The sequence below is a fragment of the Lissotriton vulgaris genome, chromosome 1_1 (genome assembly GCF_964263255.1).
Source record: "Lissotriton vulgaris chromosome 1_1, aLisVul1.2, whole genome shotgun sequence".
In the NCBI taxonomy this organism is placed as follows: Eukaryota; Metazoa; Chordata; class Amphibia; order Caudata; family Salamandridae; genus Lissotriton; species Lissotriton vulgaris.
Window position 1 is genome coordinate 1,616,128,246 of NC_141685.1, and position 25,858 is coordinate 1,616,154,103.

Sequence of the window (25,858 nt, forward strand, 5' to 3'; positions counted from 1 at the left end):
TAGGTTAGACAAATCCAGTGTAATTTATTCCTATGGTGTGCTGGGTTGGTGCGGTCTACGTTTCGACCCTTGCGAAATTTGGAAGGGTTATTCGTGCCTCATGTTGGGGTCTTCATCAGGACGATAATTATGAGCACATTAGGTGACGGTCAGCGTCTGCACCGTCACTGTGTGGGCCAGCGTGGCTCCTAACGATTTTGGACAATGCTCATGTGGATGAGCATATTCATACACCTATGTCGTATGTGTTTTCCAGTGAAGGGCGGTTCCTTAATTCTTATCTGGCATCATTCTGCTCTTAGTGCAGCATTCGCTTCAATCGGCGGCCTTTGTTTAAACATGCTTAATGTTACATATTTGTGGTGAACACTTCTCCATGTAAAACGGACAGTTGATTAAAGAATAATTGCACAAATATGTAATAGGGGATGACATAGACAAGTGGTTTTCTTCATATGAGGTGGCCCTTAAAATGCATAGTGTCCCAGAAGAGGTTTGGGGTACCTCACTGTGGAAACACATGCCTCCAGTGGCGAGGGCTATCTTGCTTACACTAGAGGTGGGGGACCAGATGAAGTACATCCCAATGTAAACCATGCTTGTCACAAAGTTTGGATACAACTCAGAGAAGTGCCGCTTTAGGATCAGGGATAGCCAAAAGATGTAAAACCAGTCTTGGGTGGATATTCTTGATTACGCCACCAAGGCACTGAATAGTTAGCTGCGGGGCAGCAGAGTTGATGATTGTGCTGGATTGTATAATCTGATTTTAAGAAAGGACAGTAAGCTCACAGACCCCAGGGAGCTTGCTAAGGAGGCGGATTATTGAGTCAGCATCAGAGTGTCCAAAAAGGACAAAGAAAGAGGGAGGAGAACAACTTATGAATAAGGACTTCTCTAAAGGCCCCAAAAATAATTTCCAAAGAAATTACAGTAACCAGTCCCAACATGATCTAAAGATGAAGGGATTCTCTGATCACAAGTCATGGAGGTTCATCCCCCAGTGTACTGAGTGATTCAAGCATGGAAATTCCAAGAGAGACACCAAATGTCTCAAGAGGGCACAGCCCCCCATCGGTGGGCAGACAGTTGGGTTGGTACTTGTTGCACTTGGGGAGGAGGTGGCCCCTCTTAGCTTGTGGAGAGAGAGAGGAGAGGTTGCCTTAGTGTCCCTAGGGGATAGAGAGATTGTGGTATGTGAAGCCCATATGGCTTCACATACTTTTAAGTATAGACAGTGGGTCCTCATCAAAAGGCAAAGGGTGAGGCTTTGAGAGACCAAGGAGCCAATATGACTATTATGAAGTGTCAGCTGGTGTCTGCAGAGCAGGTCCTCCCTAATACATTCCACCTGTTTATAGTCACAGACAATCGTGAGAGTCACTACTCAGATGGTGGGTGGGGCCAAGGTCTTTAAAAGTAGCTCTGAGCCCTGCCATGCCTTTATATTGTCTGCTAAGCAATGTCCTAGAGCACATTGTCTGGGAGAAAGTGGAGCTCAGGTCACACCTAGATATGTAAGGCTTGCCTAAATGGGTCTGTATGACCACAAGGTCCATGGCTGCCCAAGAGGGGTAGTCATCAAAGGCTTGAGAATGGCCCAGGCAGCTGCCATGAAGAGGAAGGGCAATGAGCACAGGAAACCTCCCCCTAGGTTCCTGTGGCCATGGTTGACTAGGAACCTAAGGAAGCTGCCCCTGATCCTACTGGGGAAGACATTGCCACCCTGGTAGACTGGCCCGAGCTTTCTGGATGACAAGTTGAGGGTTGGTCCACCAGGGAGAAATTCTGCAAGGTGCAGCAAGAGTGCCCAATTGTAGAGGGACTAAGGCTGCCAGCTGAGGTCCAGGCATCAGGTGATACCTCTGAAAATCACCTTATCTATTGAAAGAATGACCTATACAGTGACCCCAAGGTTCCTAGACTTGGAATAGCCGAGTAATGCTGGTCCCTTGTTGTTACAGGGACTTTCAACTGCTTTGGCTCATGATATGCCTCTGGCAGGACATCTGGGCTAGGACAAGACCTTTGCCAGGCTTGTCCCCCACTTCTATTGACCCCGGACAAAGACAGACATCAACATGTTCTGCAGATCCTGCACCACCTGCCAGGCCAGAAGGGAAAAATGCAAAAAACAAATTGTTTTTTGTAATTTTCTCCCCAGGCCAGAAGGGAAAGCAGGAAAAAAAGCTTAAGGCTCCCCTGAATCTCTTGTCTGTTGTTAGCACTCCATTTGAGAGGGTTAGCATCATTATCAAGACAGCCTTTGGCAACAAGTTTATCCTGGTCTTGAAGGACAATGCCACACAATACCCAGAAGCCATCCCTCTGAGTTGGGTAACTGCATTTGCAGGGGGTAGGAAATTCCTGATGGAGATTTTTAACCACCAAGGAAATAGTGTCAGAAAGAGACACTAACTTCATGTCAGCATACATTTAGTACATGTGAGATGAGTGTGGGTAACCTAAAAGTTCCTCACACCATATCACTCTCAAACTAACAGGTTTGTTGAGAGGTTAAACAAGACCCTGAAAGGACTGAATATGACCCTGCTTAAGCCCATGAGGAGGACGTGGGACATTCCCTTGCCATTCCTGCTGATCACCTACAGGGATGTGACACAGAAGGGGGTGGTTGGGTTTAGCCCATTTGAACTCCTTAATGGGCACCCCATTAACGGAACTCTCAGCCTTGTGAAGGACTGGTGTGTGCTCCCCAGAAACCCCCTGGTCAGCTACATGCTGGCACTCTGCAACCAGCTGAAGCACTTCTGGAAAAAGGCGTAAGATAATCTTGAGGCCAGTCAAGAAGTAATGAACCTCTGGTAGGATCAGATGGTCTGGAGTTTAACCCTGGCCAGAAGGTGTGGGTCATGGAACCTGTACAGCCCAGGGTGTTCTAAGACTACTGGGCAGGCCCATACGACATGAAGGAGAGGAAGGGGAAAGCCACCTGCCTGATGGATCTCAAGCCCCCTAGAAGCCCTTTAAGGGTGCTCCATGTAAACCACCTCAAACTATACTTTGTGAGATCTAAGATCACCCTGCTCTTGGTGACCAAAGGCAGGGGGAAAGAGGAGAGTGAATCTCTCCTTGACCTCCTGTCTTCCAAGGAGCATGATGGCTTAGTAGACGATGTTAGCCTTCCATCTACTCTGATCCCAGAACAGCGCATTGACTGTCACCAGTTGTTGTGGCAGTTTTATTATCTTTTGTCCTTCACCCCAGGGCTTACACTTTTGTGTACCTACGACATAGATACTGGGGATAGTAAGCCTGCCACAAACAACATTTACAGGCTGTTGAGGTCAGTATCAAAGAGGGGGTCTTCAAGATGCTGGTGTTAGGGGTGATTGAATTGTCCAAAAGACCCTGGCCCAGCCCAGTGGTGCTGCTGCTAACCAAGGCTGCCCCACTGTGCACCAATCCAGAGCTAAGGCTCTGTGTAGACTACAGAGGACTTAGTTCCGTCACTGAGACTGATGCTCACCTCATCCCCCAAGCTGATGAGCTCATTGACAGGCTGGGTGCTGACAATTTCCTCAGTATATTTGATCTCACATCAGGGTGTGGGCATATTGCTCTGACTGAGGGAACAAAAGAGGGGTCAGAATTCTCAACCCCATGGGGCCACTTCCAGGTAACCCTGATGCCCTTTGGCTTGAAGAATGCCCTGCCTACTATTAGAGGTTGATGAATAGGGTCGGGCTGGGAAGGAGGCATTCTGTCTACCTAGATGAAACAGTGGTCTTTAACTCCAGCTAGAAGGAACACCTGTACCACCCCCAGGGGTGCTGCAGGTCATGCAACAGGCTGGCCTGCCTCTCAAGGCCATTAAGTGCCAGATAGGACAGGGTACTGTGTTGTATCTGAGATACATGGTGGGTGAGGCAAGTTGCAGCATCTCCAAGCCAAGGTTGTAACTATTCTGGCCTGGCAACCTCCAAAACATAAACTGAGGTGAGGGCCTTCCTGGGTATCACCAGATACTTCAGGAGGTTTGTTAAGGAATAAGGTACCATTGTTGCCCTCTTAACTGAGCTGACTTTGAAGAAGTAGCCCAAAAAGGTGATCTGGACAGATGTGTGTCAGAAAGCCTTTGACTCCCTCAAGGAGCCCTTTTGTACAGCAGATGTACTCAAGGCTCTTGACTTCTCCAAGGGTTTATTGTGCAGGCAGACACTTCATAATTTGGCGTAGGAGCTCTCTTAGCACAGTTAAATGAGGAGGGACTGTAACCTTCATTAGTAGAAGGTTACTTCCCAAGGGAACAGAGGTGGAGTGCTATTGAGAGAGAGAGGCTTTTGCTAAGATATGAGCACTGAAGAAGCTGAGACCATACCTATTGGAGACACACTTCCTGGTTCAGACAGATCACAGGTCTCTAAGATGGCTCATGCAAATGAGGGGTGAAAATCGTAAGATGTTAAAGTGGTCCATCTCCCTACAGGGAAGGACTTTCTGGGGAAACATTGTCCGGGGTTAGACCACACCAATGTTGATGGTCTATCCAGGTTCTTCCGCCTTAGTGATGAGGACTCCCTGGAGGTTGGAAAGCTCTCCCCATTCTCAGCTGGGGTGGGGCACGTGTTAGACCTGACAGTCTTAGGATGGTCTTCCCCTAAACTTTCTGTTTTCCTCCTCCCTTTCTTGCTGATCTTGTTTTTGTTAGCCTTAGGACTCTGCGCTTTTTACCACTATTAATCAGTACTAAAGTGTGTGTGTTCTCTCCTCTAAAAATGGTAGAATTGGCTTACACCTTATTGGCACCTTTAATTTACTTGGAAGTGCCTAAAAAATTGGTACTGTGTGTACCCAGAACCAGCCACTGTCCATGCAGGTAACAGCAGCAGTGGGGCTGTGGGGCGGTGGGGCTTTTGAGGGATGATGCAGAGATAAAATTAATTATTTATTTAATTGTCCCATTACAGCGTCCATCGAAATCCCCTCCTTACCCGGCCCCACCACTCCACTGCTGTTACCTGCATGGACCACAGCTGCCCAGAACTTGTAAATTAAATGCTACTAGTGAGCGTGCTGCCCTCATGGTGCCACACACTCAAGTAACCCTTTAAACATCTCATGCCTGCCATTGCTGCACATGTGTTCAGTTTTAAATTGTCATTTCAACCTGGCAAACTAAACCTTTTGCCAGGCCTAAACTTTACATTTGAATGCACATCTCACCCTTAGGGTTGGTCCTAAATTGTCTATAGGGCAGGGTACAGTATATTTAAAAAGTTGGACATCTACTTTTAACTTTCACATGTCCTGGCAGTAAAAAAAAACTCTTACATTTGTTTTTCACTACTGCAAGGCCTACCTCTCCTATAGAATAACATTGGGTTAACTTACTGCATTTAATAAATTACAACTTTCAGTTGGGAGCAGGTAGGAATATTTGTTGTCTACAGAATTGTAATTTAAAGCCATCTATAATGGTAAAATAGAATTTAAGTCACAACTCTAAAACTGCCACATTGAGAGAGTTGATATTCTCTTGCTCTAACCATTTGGTGCATAAGGACTGTTCCTGGGTCACATAACTGGTGGTAGTTGGCTGTTGGACTTTGTTTATTCCTCACAGACAGTCACACAATAGAGGGATTAGGTGTGCCTGGATGGGCAATCCATTGGCAGAATGGGGGGGGAGCTGGTCACACCCCCACTTGCAACTGAATAGGATGTGCTCTGCCTTCAATCAAAGGAATTGTTACCACTGAATTGTTCATGCAGCCAGCTTGGAGACAAGGGGCAGTGAAGGGAGGAAACCTTAAGGACTTCAAAGGAAATTCTTTGGGAACTTCCCCTACTTCAAAGGGGGCACCAAGCATTAATATTGGGCCCTCAGACCCAACCCTTCAGTACACTCCTGCAAGGAAGACTGCCTTTCCGGTTTGCTGCCAGAACGACATCCACTCTGTTGCCCTGCTACTCTGCTGCCTGCTGTCCTGTTTGCTGAGAAGGAAAATTGGACCTGCACCCTTCATCACAGACTGAAGTAACTCTAATCAATCAATCAGATACACTTATAAAGCGCGCTACATACCCGTAGGGTCTCAAGGCGCTGGGGGGGGGGGGGGGGGGGGGGTGCCGCTACTGCTCGAACAGCCAGGTTTTCAGCTTCTTCCTGAAGGAGAGGTGGTCTTGGGTCAGGCGCAGGTCGGACGGGAGGGAGTTCCAGGTCTTGGCGGCCAGGTAGGAGAAGGACCTTCCTCCTGTAGTCGCTCTTCGGATGCGGGGGACGGCGGCGAGGGCGTGGTTGGCTGATCGGAGGTGGCGTTTGGGAGCGTAGAAGTTGACTCGGCTGTTGAGGTAGCTCGGGCCTTGGTCGTGTAGGGCTTTGTGTGCGTGGGTGAGGAGGCGGAAGGTGATTCTTTTGTTGACGGGGAGCCAGTGAAGGTCTCTCAGATGTCCGGAGATGTGGCTGGAACGTGGGATGTCGAGGATGAGTCTGGCTGAGGCGTTTTGGATCCGCTGGAGTCTCTTCTGGAGCTTGACGGTGGTCCCGGCGTAGAGGGCGTTGCCGTAGTCCAGTCGGCTGGTGACGAGGGCCTGGGTGACGGTCTTCCTGGTCTCTGTGGGGATCCACCAGAAGATCTTCCGTAGCATGCGTAGGATGTTGAAGCACGCCGAGGAGACGCTGTTGACTTGCCTGGTCATGGAGAGGGAGGAGTCCAGGGTGAAGCCCAGGTTTCGTGCATGGTCTGTCGGTTTGGGTGCGGTGCCCAGGGCGGGAGGCCACCAGGAGTCGTCCCAGGCGGAGGGTGAGGAGCCCAGGATGAGGACCTCCGTCTTGTCCGAGTTCAGTTTCAGGCGGCTGGTCGTCATCCACTCGGCTACCTCTTTCATCCCTTCGTGCAGGTTGGCTCTGGCGGCGGCGGGGTTGTTGGTCAGGGAGAGGATCAGCTGGGTGTCGTCGGCGTAGGAGATTATGCTGAGGTGGTGTTTGCGTACGATGGCCGCGAGGGGGCTCATGTAGACGTTGAAGAGGGTGGGGCTCAGGGATGATCCTTGGGGGACGCCGCAGATGACTTTGGAGGCCTCTGACTTGTACGGTGGTAGGCGGACTCTCTGTGTTCTTCCGTCCAGGAAGGAGATGATCCATTCCAGCGCCTTGTCCTGGATTCCGATGTTGCTGAGGCGCCGTACTAGGGTGCGGTGGCAGACCGTGTCGAATGCCGCGGAGAGGTCTAGGAGGATGAGGGCCGCTGTTTCTCCATTGTCCATCAGGGCTCGGATGTCATCGGTGGCGGCGATGAGGGCGGTCTCGGTGCTGTGTTTGGCTCGGAAGCCGGACTGTGAGGGGTCGAGGGATCCGTTCGTCTCGAGGAAGGCGGCCATCTGCTTGTTGACGGTCTTCTCGATGACTTTGGCTGGAAACGGGAGAAGCGAGATGGGGCGGTAATTCTTGAGGTCGGTGGGGTCCGCTGTTGGTTTCTTGAGTAGAGCGCTGAGTTCGGCGTGTTTCCAGCTTTCAGGGAAGATGGCGGTGTCGAAGGAGGTGTTGATGATGTCTCGCAGGTGGGGTGCGATGACAGCGTCGGCCTTGTTGAAGACGTGGTGAGGGCAGGGGTCGGTCGGTGATCCGGAGTGGATGGAGTTCATCGTGCGGATGGTCTCTTCGGTGCTGATCGGGGTCCAGGCGTGGAGGGTGGTGGTGGGGGGGGTGGCTGGTCGGTCGTGGTGTGCGTTGGTTGGTTGTTGAAACTGCTGTGTATGTCCGTGATCTTGTTGTGGAAGTATGAGGCGAGGGAGTTGCAGAGGTCTTGCGATGGGGTGATGTCGTTGTTTCCTGCGCTGGGGTTGGAAAGCTCTTTCACGATGTTGAAGAGTTCCTTGCAGTTGTGTGCGTTGTTGTCCAACCGGTCCTTGAATGCAGTTTTCTTGGCGGCGCGGATCAGCTGGTGGTGTTTCCGGGTGGCAAGTTTGTAGGAGGTTCTGTTGTCCGGTGTCGGTTCCCTTTTCCAGACTTTCTCGAGGGCTCGGCAGTTCTTCTTGGAGCTTTTGAGTTCGTCGGTGAACCATGGGGCCTTCTTGCTGCCGGGTCTGCTGGGCGGGGTCCTCAGCGGGGCGAGTTCGTCCGCGCAGTTGCTGATCCACTTCGTGAGGTTGTCGGCGGCCTGGCTGGGGTTCGCTGAGCTGGCAGGAGGGTGTTGGCTCAGGGAGGTGGCGAGCTGGTCTGCTGTGATCTTGTTCCAGCTTCTGCGGGCGGTCTGTTGCTGGTGTTGGTGGGTCGTCGTTCTCTTGAAGGTGAAGTGGGCGCAGCTGTGGTCCGTCCATTGAAGCTCTGTGGCGTGGCTGAAGTCGATGTCTGTGCTGGATGAGAAGACGGCGTCGAGTGTGTGTCCGGCGAGGTGGGTGGGGGTGGACACCAGTTGCTTGAGTCCCAGGTTGGCGAGGTTGTCGAGCAGGGTGCTGGTGTTGCGGTCGTTGTTGTTCTCCAGATGGAAGTTGAGGTCCCCCAGGAGGATGTAGTCAGCGGAGGGGAGGGCGTGCGGGCTGACGAAGTCGGCGATGTCCTCGCTGAATTGCGTGCGTGGTCCCGGGGGTCGGTAGATCAGGGTGCCTCTGAGGGTGGTGTTCGGGTTGGTGTGGATCTGGAAATGCAGGTGTTCGGCGCTGGTCAGGGTGTTGTCGGTGCTGGTCGTGAGACGGATGGTGTTCCTGTGGATGATGGCGATGCCTCCTCCCATCTGGTTGGCGTTTCGGTCCCTCCGGACGATCTTGTAGCCCTCTGGGATAGCGATGGCGATGTCGGGAGCTGAAGAGGCGTTCATCCAGGTCTCCGTGAGGAAGGCAACGTCAGGGGCTGTGGCGTCTAGGAGGTTCCAGAGTTCGATGGCGTGTCTGTGGACGGAGCGGGTGTTGAGCAGGATGCACTTGAGGTGGGAGCTGTTGGTGTTCGACTTGGCGGGTGCTGGTGCGGGGCTGGTCCGGATGCAGGAGAATTTGCAGGCGTGGCAGCTGAAAGGTCCGTGGGTACGTCTTGGAGTGGCTTGGTGGCATTCTGGGGGTCGGCCGGTGTTGAGAGCGATGAGGGTGGCGGCTGAGTACGTCAGGCGGGTGCGTCGAGGTACTCGAGGACCAGGGGTCCTGGCGCTGGTCGCGATCCGGTCGCGGACGGGCGCAGACGGGCTTACCTTTGGCGCGCCTTCGGCGCACAATCGGCGCGCCCGCTGCGCGTGACCGCTGCGCGTTCGCACGGTCGCCATTTAAGGCGAAGTGCGCGGGTGGGCGGAGCAGCTGGGAGGCGGGAGCGGGGAGGGTTACAGAAGGCAAAAAAGGGGCGGGGACAAGCGGCGGTGGCGGGAAGGGAGGGCGGGGGGCGGCGAGGTAGGCGGACAACAAGGAAGGAGAGCCAAACACGGGGAAAATGCAAAAACAGTGGAACAGGCACAAAGAAACGAAAAAACAGGGGAAAAAAGACAGTTAAACCTTAACAAGCACAAAAAACCGTCAAAACAAATGGCAAAAGCACTCGCAGCGGCGGCAGCCGGCAAACGAGGCAGCAGCGAGGCAGGGGCAGGCAAGGGGCACACGCAGCAGCTGGTGGCCGTGCGGCGCGGGGGTGTCCCACAAGTGGGTCACACTCACCTGCGTCGCACGGTCGCCATTTAAGGCCAAGTGCGCGGGTGGGCGGAGCAGCTGGGAGGCGGGAGCGGGGAGGGTTACAGAAGGCAAAAAAGGGGCGGGGACAAGCGGCGGTGGCGGGAAGGGAGGGCGGGGGGCGGCGAGGTAGGCGGACAACAAGGAAGGAGAGCCAAACACGGGGAAAATGCAAAAACAGTGGAACAGGCACAAAGAAACGAAAAAACAGGGGAAAAAAGACAGTTAAACCTTAACAAGCACAAAAAACCGTCAAAACAAATGGCAAAAGCACTCGCAGCGGCGGCAGCCGGCAAACGAGGCAGCAGCGAGGCAGGGGCAGGCAAGGGGCACACGCAGCAGCTGGTGGCCGTGCGGCGCGGGGGTGTCCCACAAGTGGACACCCCCGCGCCCACTAAGGGTCAGCCGACTGACCTCCTATTTTGAGCTAGAGGGACATAACAAGCTTCAAAGTCTTACTGCAACTGACTAGCTGCCTGGACCTGCCTGAGCCCTGCTGGCCTCTGCTGAAGTGAGTTCCTGACCGCCAAGAGGTGCCCCTAAGGTCCTGGACCCTTGCTGCTGCCTTTGCTGAGCTTCTCTCCAACGAAAAGGGGAAATCCTGAAGTTTTGGGTTCGTCACAAATGTGAAATGTCCCGTTCTTATCAAGATCTTGGGACCCGCACCTCCTGCCAACGTAAAGTTCCAGTGAATCCAACTCTTTGTGAGACAGCGACCACCAACAATGCCTGGCAGCGCAAGATCTGCAGTTCACACTACAGCATCGACAGTTTGTTGTGACTAACGCGAAACTCCAACAATGACAGTCCATGACGTCCGACATCTTCACGTTACAGCGACGCCCAGCCGGGTCTTCACACCTTATTGACGACCATCCGCAATGCTCTCCCTTCTCCTTATTGTACCTGCCACCACAAACGAATATCTGCATGCTGGAATTTGAAGGTAACTCTTTCAGTGGGACTAACTTGGTCCCTGTATTCGGCCCTTGCTCCATTGTGGTCAGCCTGAACTTGTGTCTTTCACCCGGTCTTGAACGACCATATGGCCGCAATTGGCACTTTGTGCTTTTAGGTGCTTTACTTATCTGGAATCTTTAAAATGGCTTATTTCCATTTCTACTGGTTGGATTTTTGTCATTTTGGTGTCCAATAATTTTGTTACATTTTACTCAATTTTTCTAAATTGAGGTGGGATTTTCCTTGTGTTGTATTTTTTCTTTATTACTGTTTGAAGTGCTGCATACATACTGTTAGACCTTGCACCTTGGCGTGAGTTTCCCTTCCACTTCTTGCTGATGTGCCTCATATGTTTTGTCGGTGTTAGCTGCTAAGGGGACTGTGCCACTGCCAATCAGTGCCACAGTGCAAGTGCTCCCTATGAAACGTGTATACATTGATTGGATTCTATGTTTGGCTTATTTGGTTTACTGTCAGACCCCAGTAAAGTGCACCAGGAGTGCCAGGGCTTGTAAATATAAATGCTGCTAGTGGGCCTGCAGCACTGGTTGTGCCACCCACAGAAGCAGCCCTTTAAAATATGTCTAAGGTCTGCCTTTGCAGAACCTGTGTGCACTCTGGTACTGTCATGCTGGCTGCGTAAGTACACCTACTTGCCAGTCCATAAACCTTCCCTTAACTTCATATTCGTCACCCCTGTGGTAGGCCCAAGGGCAGGGTGCATTGTAAGCATAAGGTAGGACAAGCCCTGATGTGTGTGGCATGTCCTAATAGTGAATTACAGCCATTTTTGTTTTCACTATTGTAAGGCTACCTGCTCTCCATAGGCAAGAATGGGCTGCTGGAATTATTACACTCTATAATCCTGATAGACTCAGAGAGCATGGTGGAACGTCAAGTTTAGTATGCCTGAACTCAGAATAATAAAATTGTTCTTTTAGTAAAGTTTATTTTAATATCCTGTGTTTGCAAATACTACTTTTAGAAAGTTAGTATTTGCTTGCCTAAGCATTTCAGCCGCCTCTGCTCTGATGTGTATCTTCTGTCTGGTTTCTGTGTGTGACAGGGATGGGGAATTCCAGGAGACGGACTGGGGCTGACAGGTGGTGAATAGAGAGATTACACCAGGATGGGTGGAGGGAGTGCCCCTTGACTCTGAGTAGGGCTGTGCTCTGCCACCTCAATGCTGGCTCTGCCCCTTGGGGGCCGGCTGATGTCTCTGCCCTGCACCTTGTGAAGAGAGAGGGGAAGACTTTCAACAGAGTACTCCTGGACTGTACTTGTCACCACAATGCTGGCTCCACCTCCTGCGGAGCGTCTGATGTCCCTGCCCTGCACACTGAAAGAAGAAGTCAGAGTCTGCAATACAAAGTGCTCAAGGACTGAACTGGATTAGGCAAAGCCCCCCTTGGCCTGAAAGAACAAATAATTGTGGGTATAAAAGTAGGAGCCCTGCTCCTAAGAAATCAGATCCTGTTTGCGCCAAGAAGAACCTGTGCCCGAAGAGAAGGACCTGAAAAAGCTGCAAGCAGGACTACTGTCTCTGACCTGGGACACTTTCCTGTGGTGGGTGCCTTGCTGCAAGAAGGAGAGGAAAAGACTGAGAAAGACTTTTAAAGTATACTTATGCATTTCTAAAAATGAGCTCCAAGGGCTTTGGAAGTGAGCTTGCCCCCTGAACTGAGCCCCAGGACCATTGGGCTCTCATCCTGCCTTCGCTGTCTTCTGTGGACCTCTTGCCTTCACCCCCACTGGAGCCATGCTCCCCAGTGCGTCTTGTCCCCTCCTTGGGCCGTGACGCTGGTGCCTGGCCGCCCCCGCCGTGTGTGAGCCCCGCTCGACTTCGAGCCGCTCGCCGTACGTCCCGCTGGGCCGCACTTGCACACCTCGGCCCCCTCCCTTTGAATCGCACTGAGCTCATCCATTGCCTCCCGCCGGAATCGGACCAGAGTGCTGCCTGAAGCCCCGGAGGGCCCGTACAAAGCGTACCAGGCCGCCCCGCTCTGCACTCTGGAGTCCTGAGGTTTGCGCCGCTCAACCAAAGCCTATCGTACGTCTCATACTGGTGGCCTCGTGCCGCGCCTGCCCGCATTTTTGAAGCAGCACCCGCATCGAAGGTACGGCACATACGCCATGAGCACTGCTGCATCCCGCATCGCTCACACCGCTCCCAGAGGTCCGCATGCTCTCCGCCGCATATTGAGACGCCACCATAGCCCGGCCCGACCTCAGGAGGAGCCACCAGCAACTTGGGGGTGCCTGCCTGTGAGAACACCGCCTGCAAGCCGAACTCCTCTCCTCACAAGGTACTGTGCCCCAGTTTGTGCCCCCTGTGCGCACGCCACGGACCCCGAGGTCCGCAACAACCGGATACTACTATTTGACTTTATGAGCACAGTATAAGGAGTCAGACAAAGAGTGCGCCACGCGCACGACTAAAAGAACTACGCATTGATTTAAGAAAAGCTTTGCATAACCCATCTTGTGGCTTATTCTTAAAAACGGTATTATGGTCTTGTACTGAGCCTGCATGGAGATATATATTTACATAAAGCATACTTATTTTTACAAACACTAGACTGGTGTCCATTTGTGGTGGGTCAGGAGATTACTGTGTATGGTCATAAATGCTTAACTACTAAACGCCCTGAAGTTTAGCCTTGTCTGCTCGCGCCACACTACCTAGAGGGTGAGCAGGGGGTATTTTTTAGGAGTAAGTCCCTTGCCCTGACTAGAGGAGAGGGTCCCTGTTTGTCACAAGTGCATACCTGTGCCAACCAGAGACCCCCAAATCTAACAAATACTTTACACACTGCCTCTAAGTTAAGCCTGACTAATTTGTTGCCAACCTACCCGTGGGTTAAGCAGAGATCCCGACAGAGATTATGGTTGCTGCTTGAGCAAGGTTTCGCCTCCCTCAACCAGTGCCCCAGTTTCCAACATCTACTGTGTACAAAACTAACACCAAGCCATTCCACAATCCTGGTTCGTGAGGATCAACTCAGCACTTCAAGAAAGTTGTGGGTAGTTCAATGGGCCTCTTATGGCCATGCAGAAATTGCTTAAGTTCACATTCAACGGGGGCATTGTGACAGCTGACATCACCTCCTATTATAGAACGGCACACCTGACAATTATAAATATGTGATCGTTCGATACCGGAAATCTGGCCTATGAGTCACAGTCATAGAAATAGGCCATGGGATGATATACTGCTGCTGCACTTGCTGTATGGAGGGATGGCTCCCCTTCCTCTGCCACCAGCTACTGGCCTTGTGCTCCAGCTATAGCGTGATACCCTCAAATACCTGGGATGAAAACATAAACTGGTGGAAGTTCCCTCGCACCTCCAAGATGACTCTGTTACACACTTCCATACCCTTGATAGTAACTGTTACAAAATGGCACTATTGTAGATTGGTTTACTGATTTTTTTACGGTGTCTTATATAGCGCGAACTTGACCCTGCTTCGGGTATCAGAGCGCTTTACATAACACCACTTACGTTACATGAGGACTCAAGAAAGACATAAGAGTTGCCAAGAGATACATAACTCAGTGGTGGAGACATCACAGCCCCCTCCCTGGATGGCTGGAAGAAAGGTCTCCATCAATGTATGAGCCTGGAAACACTGGCCCATGTGGCCCATGGCTGCCCACAGAAATATCAAAAGATCTGGAGTGACTGGACCCAATAGAGGCATATTGCATTTGAGCCCCTCTGACAGAATGCACGGTCATTGGATGGTGAAATTCGTACTTTTGGAAATATGAAATAGTGTGTTTGATATATCAGTATGAGATGATATCGAGTAGTCATGAATCAACTAGAATGCTAATAAATGATGAAACATGCCATTCCTGTTATTCTTTTTCTATTTCGAAAACCAATAAATGGTGGTATTAAAAAAAAAGTTGCATTTTTTTTAAAGTATTACAGACATTAGGTATATATGTGAGGTTTTGGTAAAATTGATTTGGCAGACGAGGGAACAGTAAGGCACATCATGGAAAATGTTGCTTGATGAAGACCCACCAGACGTCTTGGCTACAACCAAAGTTCAAATTTTGGAACAACTAGAACGCAGATAAAGAACTATAGTAGGGAGGCTGATGTATTTTTCTTTGAGGCACGGGACAGATATAGCCATATGTATTAACTGCTGGGACGCCCTAGAATTACGTATTGTCTGTACAATCATTAGAAGTCCGGTGGTGGGTGCTAATGAGGGGCAGCTCCTCTTAGTGGATTTTACCAGAGTTTAGACACATACACGTTATCAAGACAAATTATACTCAATGTGTGTGCAAACGGTAGACACTCTCACTCACAATCTGTTTTTTAAACCTCTCTAGCCGAGGAACAAATACATATATATATATATATATAGATATATATAGATATATATATATATATATATATATATATATATATATATATATATATATCTATCTATCTCTATATATATATATATATATATATATATATATATATATATATATATATATGTAGAGAGAGAGAGAGAGATATATATATATATATAAACACCACAAAGAGGCCCAGTACTGGAGTAGCAGGCATTTATTCACCAGCATAGCAGCGCAGAAGATGCCACCATGTCCTTACGCGTTTCGGCGTCACTTCAGCCTTGATCACAGGTGGGGTTCATTAGGTTGCAATTTGCATACGTGCGTGCTTTAAAGCTATGAGGTCACATGACTTGCTGTTAAACAATACAATCCCCATGGTGCACGTCACTGTTATTCAGAGTACTGTTCAGGATCTTAATAAATCCATTTCCGTTTTTCATTTTCAGATGTTAAAAGTTCTTTTTGCGTGCATCCATGTCACCATAATGTTCTTTACTCACGCAGGCATGTGATGAAAAATCTTCGCATTGTCTTAATTTTCAAAGTGCATCTGGTGTAAATGCCCGGGCTCCAGCACGATCGTAGTGAGGAGTCCCTCACTATGAATCCCTTCCTTCAGCCACTGCACTTTCACTGAATTAGCAGATCCTCAATGGGCTTACAGTGGCGCGTGGGTCATGCTCCAGTAATTGATTTAAAAAACAGTACTGGGCCTCTTTGTGGTGTGTTGTTGAATTGACGGGCTGCTCCGTGCCCGTTGTCAGAGGCCGCCCTGCAGGGTCGGGGGCTCCATAGCTCGGAGGCTGTTTTTGAAAAGAGAAAAAAAATATATATATATATATATATATATATATATATATATATATATATATATATATATATATATATATATATATTAAATATGATGACTATATTTTAGTGTAAGATTGGATACATTTTTTGAAGATCGTATTTAACTTGATGAAATGTTAAATCAATGTCCAGAAGCTCTCTAGAAACCTTTTTACGGTCAGTTCAAAGGAATTTTTTTCTACATTTTTGATTTTCAGGTCTTGTAACTTGATGTTTTCATGGCCACTTTGTTGGCATGTAATAACCTTTATTAAACGTACACAAGGGAACAGAACAAAGACCGAATCAATTCTTCAGAGTACGGTTCTAGTGGTGGTAGTGAGGCGAGTTTCCGCAACTGATGATTTTTAAGCAGCTTGTGAGGTCCTAGGTGTTTGGGATGAGTGAGATTGCTATGGCTATTATTAAGGTGATTATCCACATTTCATTTTATTGTATGGATGAACGTCCTGTTGCTAATTCAACTAGTAAGTTGTCATGGGTCACTGTGTCATGAGGTTTTAAAAAGGATCAAAGATGAATGTACGTTTCTGGGCTAGGAAAAAAGAAATTGGTCAAAATAATTTAATACTCTGATATGTGAGATGACAAAAAATACTCAGCCCCCCATTAGGATTGCGGGTGGACTTTGCAGCCCGCCATCCTAATATGGCGGGGGTGTTCAGAGCAAGGATGGCGGGCGGATCGCCCCCGCCAAGCCGGCGGTGGCTACTGCCAGCCTGGCTGGGGCGATCCGCCCGCCATCCTAATGGGCCCCTCAGTTTGGTGGGTTTCCAAACTTCTTGTCCTCTCTTGGAACTGAAATCTGGTACTTTCCTATTATTTGCCCATACCAGCTATCTTATCTTTACCATAGGCCTCGTGGAGGGTTTAATGTGTAAAGAGTAATTTAATCTCAAAGCATGCATTAGTTATACCTTTTATTTGAATTTGTTTATACAGCACGGAAGCCATGTAGTATGAGGACGCTCTACAATTTAATTGGATATCTGAGTAGTGTAGTTATATTCAAGACAGTCCACATTACATAAGGGGCACACAGATCAGAGAATGAAGTTAACGAAGCTCTCAATGCTTCCTGGTGCCAATGCAAAGGTTTAAGAAGCGTTAACCGGTGTGTTAGAAAATTGGCTTAAACAATTAATTCAAAGAGAGCAGATTCAGTTGAATGGGATAGGGAAGGTTCAAGACAATGGACAACCCCAAGAAATGTTTGAAAAGATGGGTCTTGAGATGCTTCTTGAAGGTGGTGTGTATCTTTCTCAATTCCGGTGCCAGAGAGTTTCACGCTGCGGTACCAGCACCTGAGAAAGATTTTCTGTGGCCTAAGGTGGAGATAGTCAGGAGGTTTAATAGGTTGTGTAGACTTTGCTTGTGTATGTCTGTTTACCATGCAAAAACAACTTAATGTGAATTCTAGCTGGGGCCAGTGTAGGTCTTTGTGTATAGAACTAATATAATTGTATTTTGTACCCTCCTCTGGAACTTTACCAATCATGGCTTGCATCACAACAATAAAAAATGAGCTAATACGTGTAATACTTTATTGGTAGCACAATGTGGATGACTGAGCACTGCAGGCCAACAGACCAAATACACACTACTAACTATTTTACCAAATATTACCTGTACTTATGACTGTCCTAGGTAACTGAGTTTATAAAAGTAACACCATTGTGTTTTCTTCCCAGCCGAGCCTTCCAGGAATATTTCCAGGAGCATCTGGAGTACGCGTGTCCCACAGAGGACATCTATCTGGAGTAAGATTGCCTCCTTGAAGGCCCAACACCAGTCGCCTTGAAGGAACCATCAAGACTTCCCTCTTCTTTTCCATGGCTCTTACACTTTTTGGGAAGGGAGAGAGGTACCAGGACACCCATCAACATATCACCAAACATACCGAGGAAACTGATCACATTCTTCCCCACTGTGGCTGAGCACCCCTGCAAACATCACTCCATGGACTCTACTCCAACCCCGGTATCCCGAGAATCCTTGCTGCCTCCACTCTACTCTTGCCTCTCAACTCTGGACTTCATGAAAGTGCTTCTGGTGGCCATGAAACTTTGGGCTCGATTCACATAGTTTCCCGAGGACAGAGTGTCCTTTATTTAGGCTGAAAGTGATAGACTAGATTTATTTTTTTCTTGGGATTTCTTTGAATCTGTTCGTTCTTGGCTGTTGCCTCTCACCCCATCTGGGAAAACCACTGCGTCTTTTGCAATTATTACAGAGCTCAGGTCCTGTCCTCGCAACCATGCAAGAAAGATGATGTTAGCGTTCGTAGGTTCTTGAATGTTATTTTGCAGAGTGTTTCAGGGCGTTGGGCTCGCCTCTTCAGAAGGAACGACCCTTGCCACAAAATATTCTGGGGATCGAAAGTGCGCACTGAAATGGTGTCATCTAGATCAACACAAAAAGCAGAAGAATGTGAAGGGGCCAGAACAATCATGACTGATTTCTGCATAGAAGAAAGACTTCAGGAAAAAGGGCGCTGTATCTATTAACTGGCTGAGGAGAACATGGCGGGAAGTGCTGATCCTTTGAAAATCAAATGGAATAGCATCACCCTGTGTCATCTGCAGTAGAAGGAACAGCCGGCTGCATGTCTGTTTTTATAGACTTTCTGGTTGCTGGTGCAATCCTTGGCATTTTAATTCACTCATAAAAATCTGTGCAACTGCCTCAGGGGCCACCAGTGAGGGAAAGAGGACTCGCTGCAGTTCGAGGCATGTGTGGGTGTCTTTCACCTTTTACCTGGTCAAAGGCTGTGGGGGAGGAGACAGCACAAACGAAGCAGAGAAATAAGGCTCCACACAGAATCACCCAGGCCCTGGTTCCATCAGGGCCAGAGTGTGGCCTGCAGATAAGAAGAAAACATGTGTCCAGGTTCCCTCATATAACGTTTCAGGTAGAGATAGAGGGTGTTGGATGAGATTGACCAAAGATGTGTCCCCCATTTTGCTCCTTGCAGCAACATCCTTTATGTATAACTTGTCTCTGCCCCAGTGACTGTAACAGATTACCACTGTACTGTGTTATAGACAGGCCTCATAGCATTATTTAGACTGGTCTTAGTTTTGAGTGATGGCGCAGGCTTGTTTATTGCCAGCCAGGCATTACTGTTCCTTGGCCAAGAGTTCATAATGCCTTCTTCAGGGTTCACTTTGGACTCATTTGTACTTGGAAGGTGACAAACCTTTCCTGAGTGATGTGCTAATACATTGCCTAATAATTTTAAACGTGTAATAGCTGTGGAATACTCCCCTGGCCATCTGTGTGTACCACCATCTGACTGACTGTAGAACCAAGAAGGGCGAGTGGCTAAAGGGGCTGCTTTGGTGGGAGATGTGGAACCCGCCTACAGACTAGTACAAACTGAGATATTTCACCCAGCGCTGTCTGCAGAGATTTACCTAGAAATTCAATGAGTGTAGGGAATGAGAAGGGCTTGTTACATGGGAAGATACGCTCTGTTCTGTATAACAGGCAGGCCTTGAGAGTGCGTCTGTAATTACCTGTGAGAGTATCAGGAATGAATGTATTTAAAAGAATTGATGTCAGATGTGTGGTTGTAACTGAGACAATGATGAACATATACATGAGTGTACGCATGTGGCTGGAACAGGTTTGTGCATCTTACCATGTCACAGATGTATGAAGGTAACTGTCATCATGGAATACATATATTTGTGATGTTGCCCATGTTACTGTAAGTGTGACGATCAGACATAAAAACATGTCTGTAGCATGTCAGGTGTGTATTCAACTGTGCCCATGTCCGCCTATAACCATGCCAGGCATCTATGTAACTGTGATAATGTCAGGCATGTAAATAAGTTGTTGTTATCATGTGAGACATCTATGCTGGTATTCACTGTAACCACAAACAGGTATGTAGCTATGACTAGGTGTATCAGTATCTGCGTTGGACATGCATGCACATAATTGAGGTCATGTCATCCATGTGTGTGAGTTGCATGTATGTATGTAACTGACAACACGTAAGACCTGTATGCACATAACAGTGGCAATGTCACTGATGCGCATATGTGGGACAACGACCATGTAACAAAAGAATGTATGTAAACATGACCATATCAGACTTATATGCATGTATATAATGGTGACCCCCCATCACACACACATATGTTACTGGGCCCATGAATCAATGTATATTACGGTAACCATACGATACACATATTTACATTTAATCTATTCAGAGCTATATGTGACACTACGAACATGTTTACCATCTATGTAACTGTATCCACCTCAGACGAGTGTATGCAACTCTGACAATGTCAGCCATGCAAGTATGTAAGTAACTTAAACCATGCCAGAAGAAAATGAATATTATTGTTCCAAAATCAGGCATGCATGTAACCGTGATCATGTCAGAAATGTATACATCTAGGTATGTAATTCTGGCCATGTCATGTATGTTTGTAAATGTGACCCTCCATCAGATGTGAATATGTAACAGTGATGGAGTCAGGCATGCTTGAATAACTGTGACCATCCCAGACATCAGTGTCTAAATCTGTGACCATGAAAAACACACTTACATGTATGTGACTCTGACCGTGCTAGAAGTGAATGTATGTAAATGTAACCAAGTCAGACATGAATGTAACTGTGACCATGTCAGAAATGTATGTATGGGTCGTAACCATTCCAGACATTTATATGTATAACTGTGGCCATGCCAGATGGGTATATGTTACTGTGACCACATAAGACACAGATGTGTGTCTGCATGTAAGGTGTTGTAACCTCACATATGCATGTTTTATGATAACTGTGGCTATGTTATGCATGTGAGTATGACATTGTCACAGTATCACCACCATTTACATATTTTGTGTTACTATAGTAAACATGTTTGCATGTGTGTTGCAATATCCATGTAAGTCCTGTATATATTTATTTAGAGATTGTAATAGATTTAATAAGATTGTATTGCAAGAGTTGCATGTAACTGTGACCATGAATGATATGTATGTGTGTGCAAATACTTTAAATGGAAGCACACATGCACATATGTGTTTGTCTGAGTGTGTTTCGATTTATATTTACCTGTCATTTATCAGTCGTGCATAGATATAGGCTACTATGGTTATGTGGTACGCATATCACTGTAATTGTACCACTGTGAAACATATATGTGGCAAGTAACCACACTCTTAATTTAACTGTGCATGTCAGAAATGAATATATGTAGGTATAGGTATGTCATTCATGCATGCATGTAGGTCACCATGATCTTATCAGGCATTTGTGTATGCACTTAGATATGAACATGTCAGGCATTGATATATGTAACTATAACTATGGCAAGCCTGTATGCACGTACCTGTGTGAATGGCAGACAAATGTTTAAGTATATAGCTGAAACCAGCAAGTCTCATACACATGAATGTAAGAAGAAAACGGTGTCAGACTTTGATGTGTGTAACTGATCATGGCTCACATGAATATACATGAGTATTCATGTAGGACACATATGTATCTGCTACCAATTCATGTATGTGTATGTATCTGTGATAACGCCAATCATGTTTATAAGTTGATGTGGTCATGTCAACCATGTATGCATGTATGAAGCTATGATTATTCCGCACATGAAAGTGTGCATGTAGCTGTGATCATGATAGACAGGTATGTATCGGAATGTGACTATTTTAATACATTTTTATGTATGAAAGTATTGAAAACATTAATGTTAAAATAGTCACGTTTACAAGCATACATATCTGCAATGTTAACAAACACCAGTCAGGTGAAATATATGTCTGTATATTTACATGTGAACATGTCAAAAATGTATGTATGTAACTGTGAAAATGACAGAGATGCATCTATGCATTTGTGACAGTGTAAAGCATTTGCGATAGAGGTGAAAATGGGACACAATGTGACCAAAAATTGTCTACCTCACCATTACTTTCTACCAAAAATACAAAATGTACAAAGAAAGGGTGAAGGGTTAGAAAATAAATGATGATAAATGGGAAGAGATATCAAGAGCTGGGGATAGAAAAAGTAAGAATGGGATTTGGACCCGAAGAAAAGAGATATAGACAGAGGAGGCAAGCAACTGAAGTGGAGATATAGGACGTAAATAGGGATGGACTTAAAAAGTTACAATATTTGATCAACGGTGTGGTCGTATTACAGACATGAATAATATCTAGGGATAAAAAGACGGGTTAGAAGGCTCAGTGTTTAAGATGTGAGGTAGATATTCTGACAGTGGCAAATACAGAGAGAGATTTGTAGAGAGAAGTCAAAGAGAGATGGAGATAGGTAGGTGGAAGAGTGTGTATTAAACTATATGGGAAGAAAGAGACATCCAGTGTAAACAGACATTAAACATAAGGTGTCCATGTGTGACAAGAATAAAAGTAGATTTGTGAGTGAATGAATGAGTGCAAGTGAGTGAGTGAGTGTAACATGGAGCATAGATCATGGAATCTCTCTTCCGAGAGAAACAGAGAGGCATGCAGACAGAGTCTGAAACTCAGCTAAGGCACCACCGAAAGGAGGCTTGGTGTGATAGAACAGGGTAGGATGTGGTGCTGACAGTAGCAACAGCACTACCTTCAAGGTTTTAAACACGGGCAGACTGAGGTCAAAGGACGTGGGCTCTCTTCTTCTCATTGAGCCTCCACTAGCAGTGCCCAATCCATCATCGCAGTGATGGCGGCCTCCAGCTTCAGCCTGCTCATTGCTGTCACACCCATTCAATGTCATCAGGCATTTCACAGTTTCTCACCAAGAGCGGTAAATCTTTCAGCAGCTTCTAAGATAAACGAGCACCACCAACCATTTCTAGGCGTTTGACTTGATGTTCATCAAATGAACATTATAACATTATGAAGAAGACACTTCTTAAAGATGTAAACAATGCAAGTATGCTGTATATCACTGTAAGCAAGTGCATGGTAATGCCCCTAATCCACATTAAAAGATTAGAGTATTTGTGGGTTTTGTGCATAAGGGAAAGTTACCACTGAAAGGACACCTCTCCCCCAGGCATCAGGTCAGTGACAAATGTCTCTCCTGGCAGGCACTCTTAGTTTCCGCTAAGCTTCTTTATCCCTCATCCTTGCACATCAAGGACCTATTACGGGCATATCTCTGGCAGTGGTTTCACTTGTTTCGCCCTTTGTCACAAGGTGTGACATCCAAAGGATCTCTGTACAGCAATAAATACGTGATTGCATTCTACTGCTCAACGGGTAGTTAGTGATCCCATTGGTCAAGATTTGTGTCAAACATGTCTGATATACCGCTCCAGGGCTAGTTCTGAGGTTTGCTGAGGCAGAAGTATGATTGGTCTTATCTCTGTTTGTAGATACACTGTACACCAGAGATCTTACTCACTGGCAGTAGAATCTGCTCCACTTGTACTGCCTGAATGATGTATTATATTTGTCTTGTAAGGTAGTGGGGCTTTCAAAATCTACTTTTCGGCCAAAGTGGTGTCAGAGATGCTCTTGGGTGGGATGCAGTTTGATCATACCAGTGCTCTGCATCACAGTACCATTGCTTGTTTGGCAGCGGACAGACTCTCACACATTCCTCTGGTTCATTTGAGGATCACAGATTGCTTCAAGCAGACATAGATCTAGCCTTGTTTAATCATCCCACAATATATAAAAAATAGATAAGAAGTGCATGCAACAAAATCTGTTGCTCTAACCCTAAATAAAAGGGGGATAAGATGTTGAGACGCATCATTGAATGAACTCAATAGTCATTATTTTAATTAAGAGGGTGACAGTTCACCTTCACTTCTGATGAAGATATGTTTAAACATATTAAGGAAAAAATATGTTGGTTGTGATAAACTATGACTTTGCTATCCCTACGCTACCAAGGGCCGATAAAGTTAAGACCTGCAGATTCCTGAACCATCAATGGGTAGGAGCTTTAGGCAGAGGTGAAATGTGACCTGGATGACACCCACACACACACGGTTGAGGTGTTTCATGGTAGTACAATCTGGCCTTGATTTCGCATGCAAAGTCAGTGGGTAGCAGCATTTGGCATTGGTACAATGTGGTGGCTCCTGCTCAGATCCAATACCTTGGCAATGTTAGTGTGGCCTTTTTTTCACTGCACCTTGCAAGGTTCATAAGCGCCTGTCACCTGGGCAGTGACAGGCCTCATCCTTGATGTTTCCTGATCCACTTACAATTCTGTGCTCGTGGCAATATTTACATGTAGCCAATATTCTGCAGCCTCAGAGGCTCAGAGTTAGATTCAGTGGCCAAAGCCGACCTTTGTTTCACTTGTACCAACAACAGATCTGATTTATAGGCACATATTTATTGTTTTAATATGTAACATTCAATGGGCCAGTGGAATGCAGCTCTTTCTGGCTTCCTAGGGGAGGGTGTCAGATGGTTTAAACCAGTCAGATTCAACATGGGTAAGGTGATTAGTGGTACTCTAGGCATTATGTTTGCTTGTGAACTTTCGTTTCTCGCAATATTGTGTTTAAAAATCTGCAAAAATAGGTTCCCAATGAAATCCCAAACATGGTAATTTCAGAAGTAAAGTTTTAGCTTCAATCAAGGGCAGTGACCCATGCTTCTGGGTGATTTTCTAGAAACCCCAAGCATAAAGCAATTCCAAAATGGATGCCTTGCTGCAGACTAATGAGAGTGTCCTCATGGGGAACCAGCTGTTCTCCTCTATGTCTGTGTAAGCGGATCGAAAGTAGCTAGCCAAGCTACTTTGCATGTCATGCCAATGCACCACTCTGTCGATTCAGGCCACAACAGAGCTTTGATTGATTCATTTTAAATGTCTGTAAATCCAGTAATTTCTAATGATCTGAATGGTATAATAATTACTCATAGTGCTATTCAAGGCTTTTCAGCCTGCTGGATTTTAAAACTGGCCAGCCAGATCTACATGCAAATAAACGGGCATGTGCAACTTCTATTTCTATGAGACACACAGCACAGGCAAAGCCCTGCAGCAGAGAGATGCATGCATGTAATTGGTCCGGAGGTTTAGTTGAGCGATGAGGGAAGGAGTCACTAAATGTAGTGCAGGTTTGTGCCAAGGAGACTGTTGCATAAACAGAGCATCCCCACTGTCCTCCATGCTGTACCAATACCCCAGGAGATCCCAGTGACATGAGTCTTTTCTTCTCACTCTGCATCACAATACTTGATTTACTTTTGCTTGCAGAAGTATTGTGCCGCCGCTGCCCTCTTCTCCATTCACAGCGCCTGCCTTCTGTATACCTTACCACAGCTATGTGTAATATTTAACTTGTAAGAGAAACAAATAAACTGTTGCGACTTGTAAAAAAAGTTAGAATTAAAAATATTGTCCTCTCGCTGTTTTTCATTGAGTTGGTCTTCTGAAAATAAAATGTGTTCCTCTACTCTCTGTAAAGTCTCTGTTCAGACCTATCATTCACTGCTTCCAGAGATGAGACAAAGCTTCTCTCTGGCCATCTTCACAAAGCCAGGTAGAGTAAGCTTCCATCAGAAGATTTGTGTGAGTCAACCTGTGAACCACAGTTTGTTAGCCATAAGGAGACGTTGAGTTAAAGTCTAGGATTTTTTCTTGGCCCATCTTTCTCTCTGACTGGTGTACCCTTATTAGTCCATCAATGACTTGATGTTCATGGTCTCTCTCTCTTCATACTCGACGTGTTTGCAACAACATATATAAATATATATTGCAAAGTTCTCGCCACTTAAAACGTTTCCCCTTTTCAAGAAAATGACGATGAGAGGACCCATGAACTGGTGCAATTCTCTGTGCTTTATTGTGCAAATATCATCGCCCAGTAGTCCGCCATGACGCGTTTCGCCTCCTCCAAGAGGCTTGATCACATGACATGTTATCGACAAAGGGGAGGGTATTTAAAGTGCAAGAGTGCGGGAAAAGGCTTCTTAATTGATTTTCAACGTTCAATGGAAACAGAAGAAATACTTTTACATTTCATGACATTCGAAAAAATAAAAGACATAGTGTCTAAAATCAATTGTCAAATGTAATACAAAAATATCCTCTGCAAAAACATTATATAAAT

General features: G+C 46.8%; 1 protein-coding gene across 2 annotated transcripts in view; it reads left to right on the forward strand.

The window, feature by feature from the left end:
* MAPK8IP2 (mitogen-activated protein kinase 8 interacting protein 2) overlaps positions 1–25,206 on the forward strand; it is a 256,306-nt gene extending 231,100 nt beyond the window's left edge. For both annotated transcript variants that reach the window (XM_086918822.1, XM_086918823.1), the window contains exon 12: positions 17,484–25,206. In XM_086918822.1, coding sequence (XP_086774948.1) covers positions 17,484–17,556 — 73 coding nt within the window. In that variant the 3' untranslated portion in view covers positions 17,557–25,206. The remainder of the gene's footprint in view (positions 1–17,483) is intronic.
* The last annotated feature ends 652 nt before the right edge of the window (positions 25,207–25,858 follow it).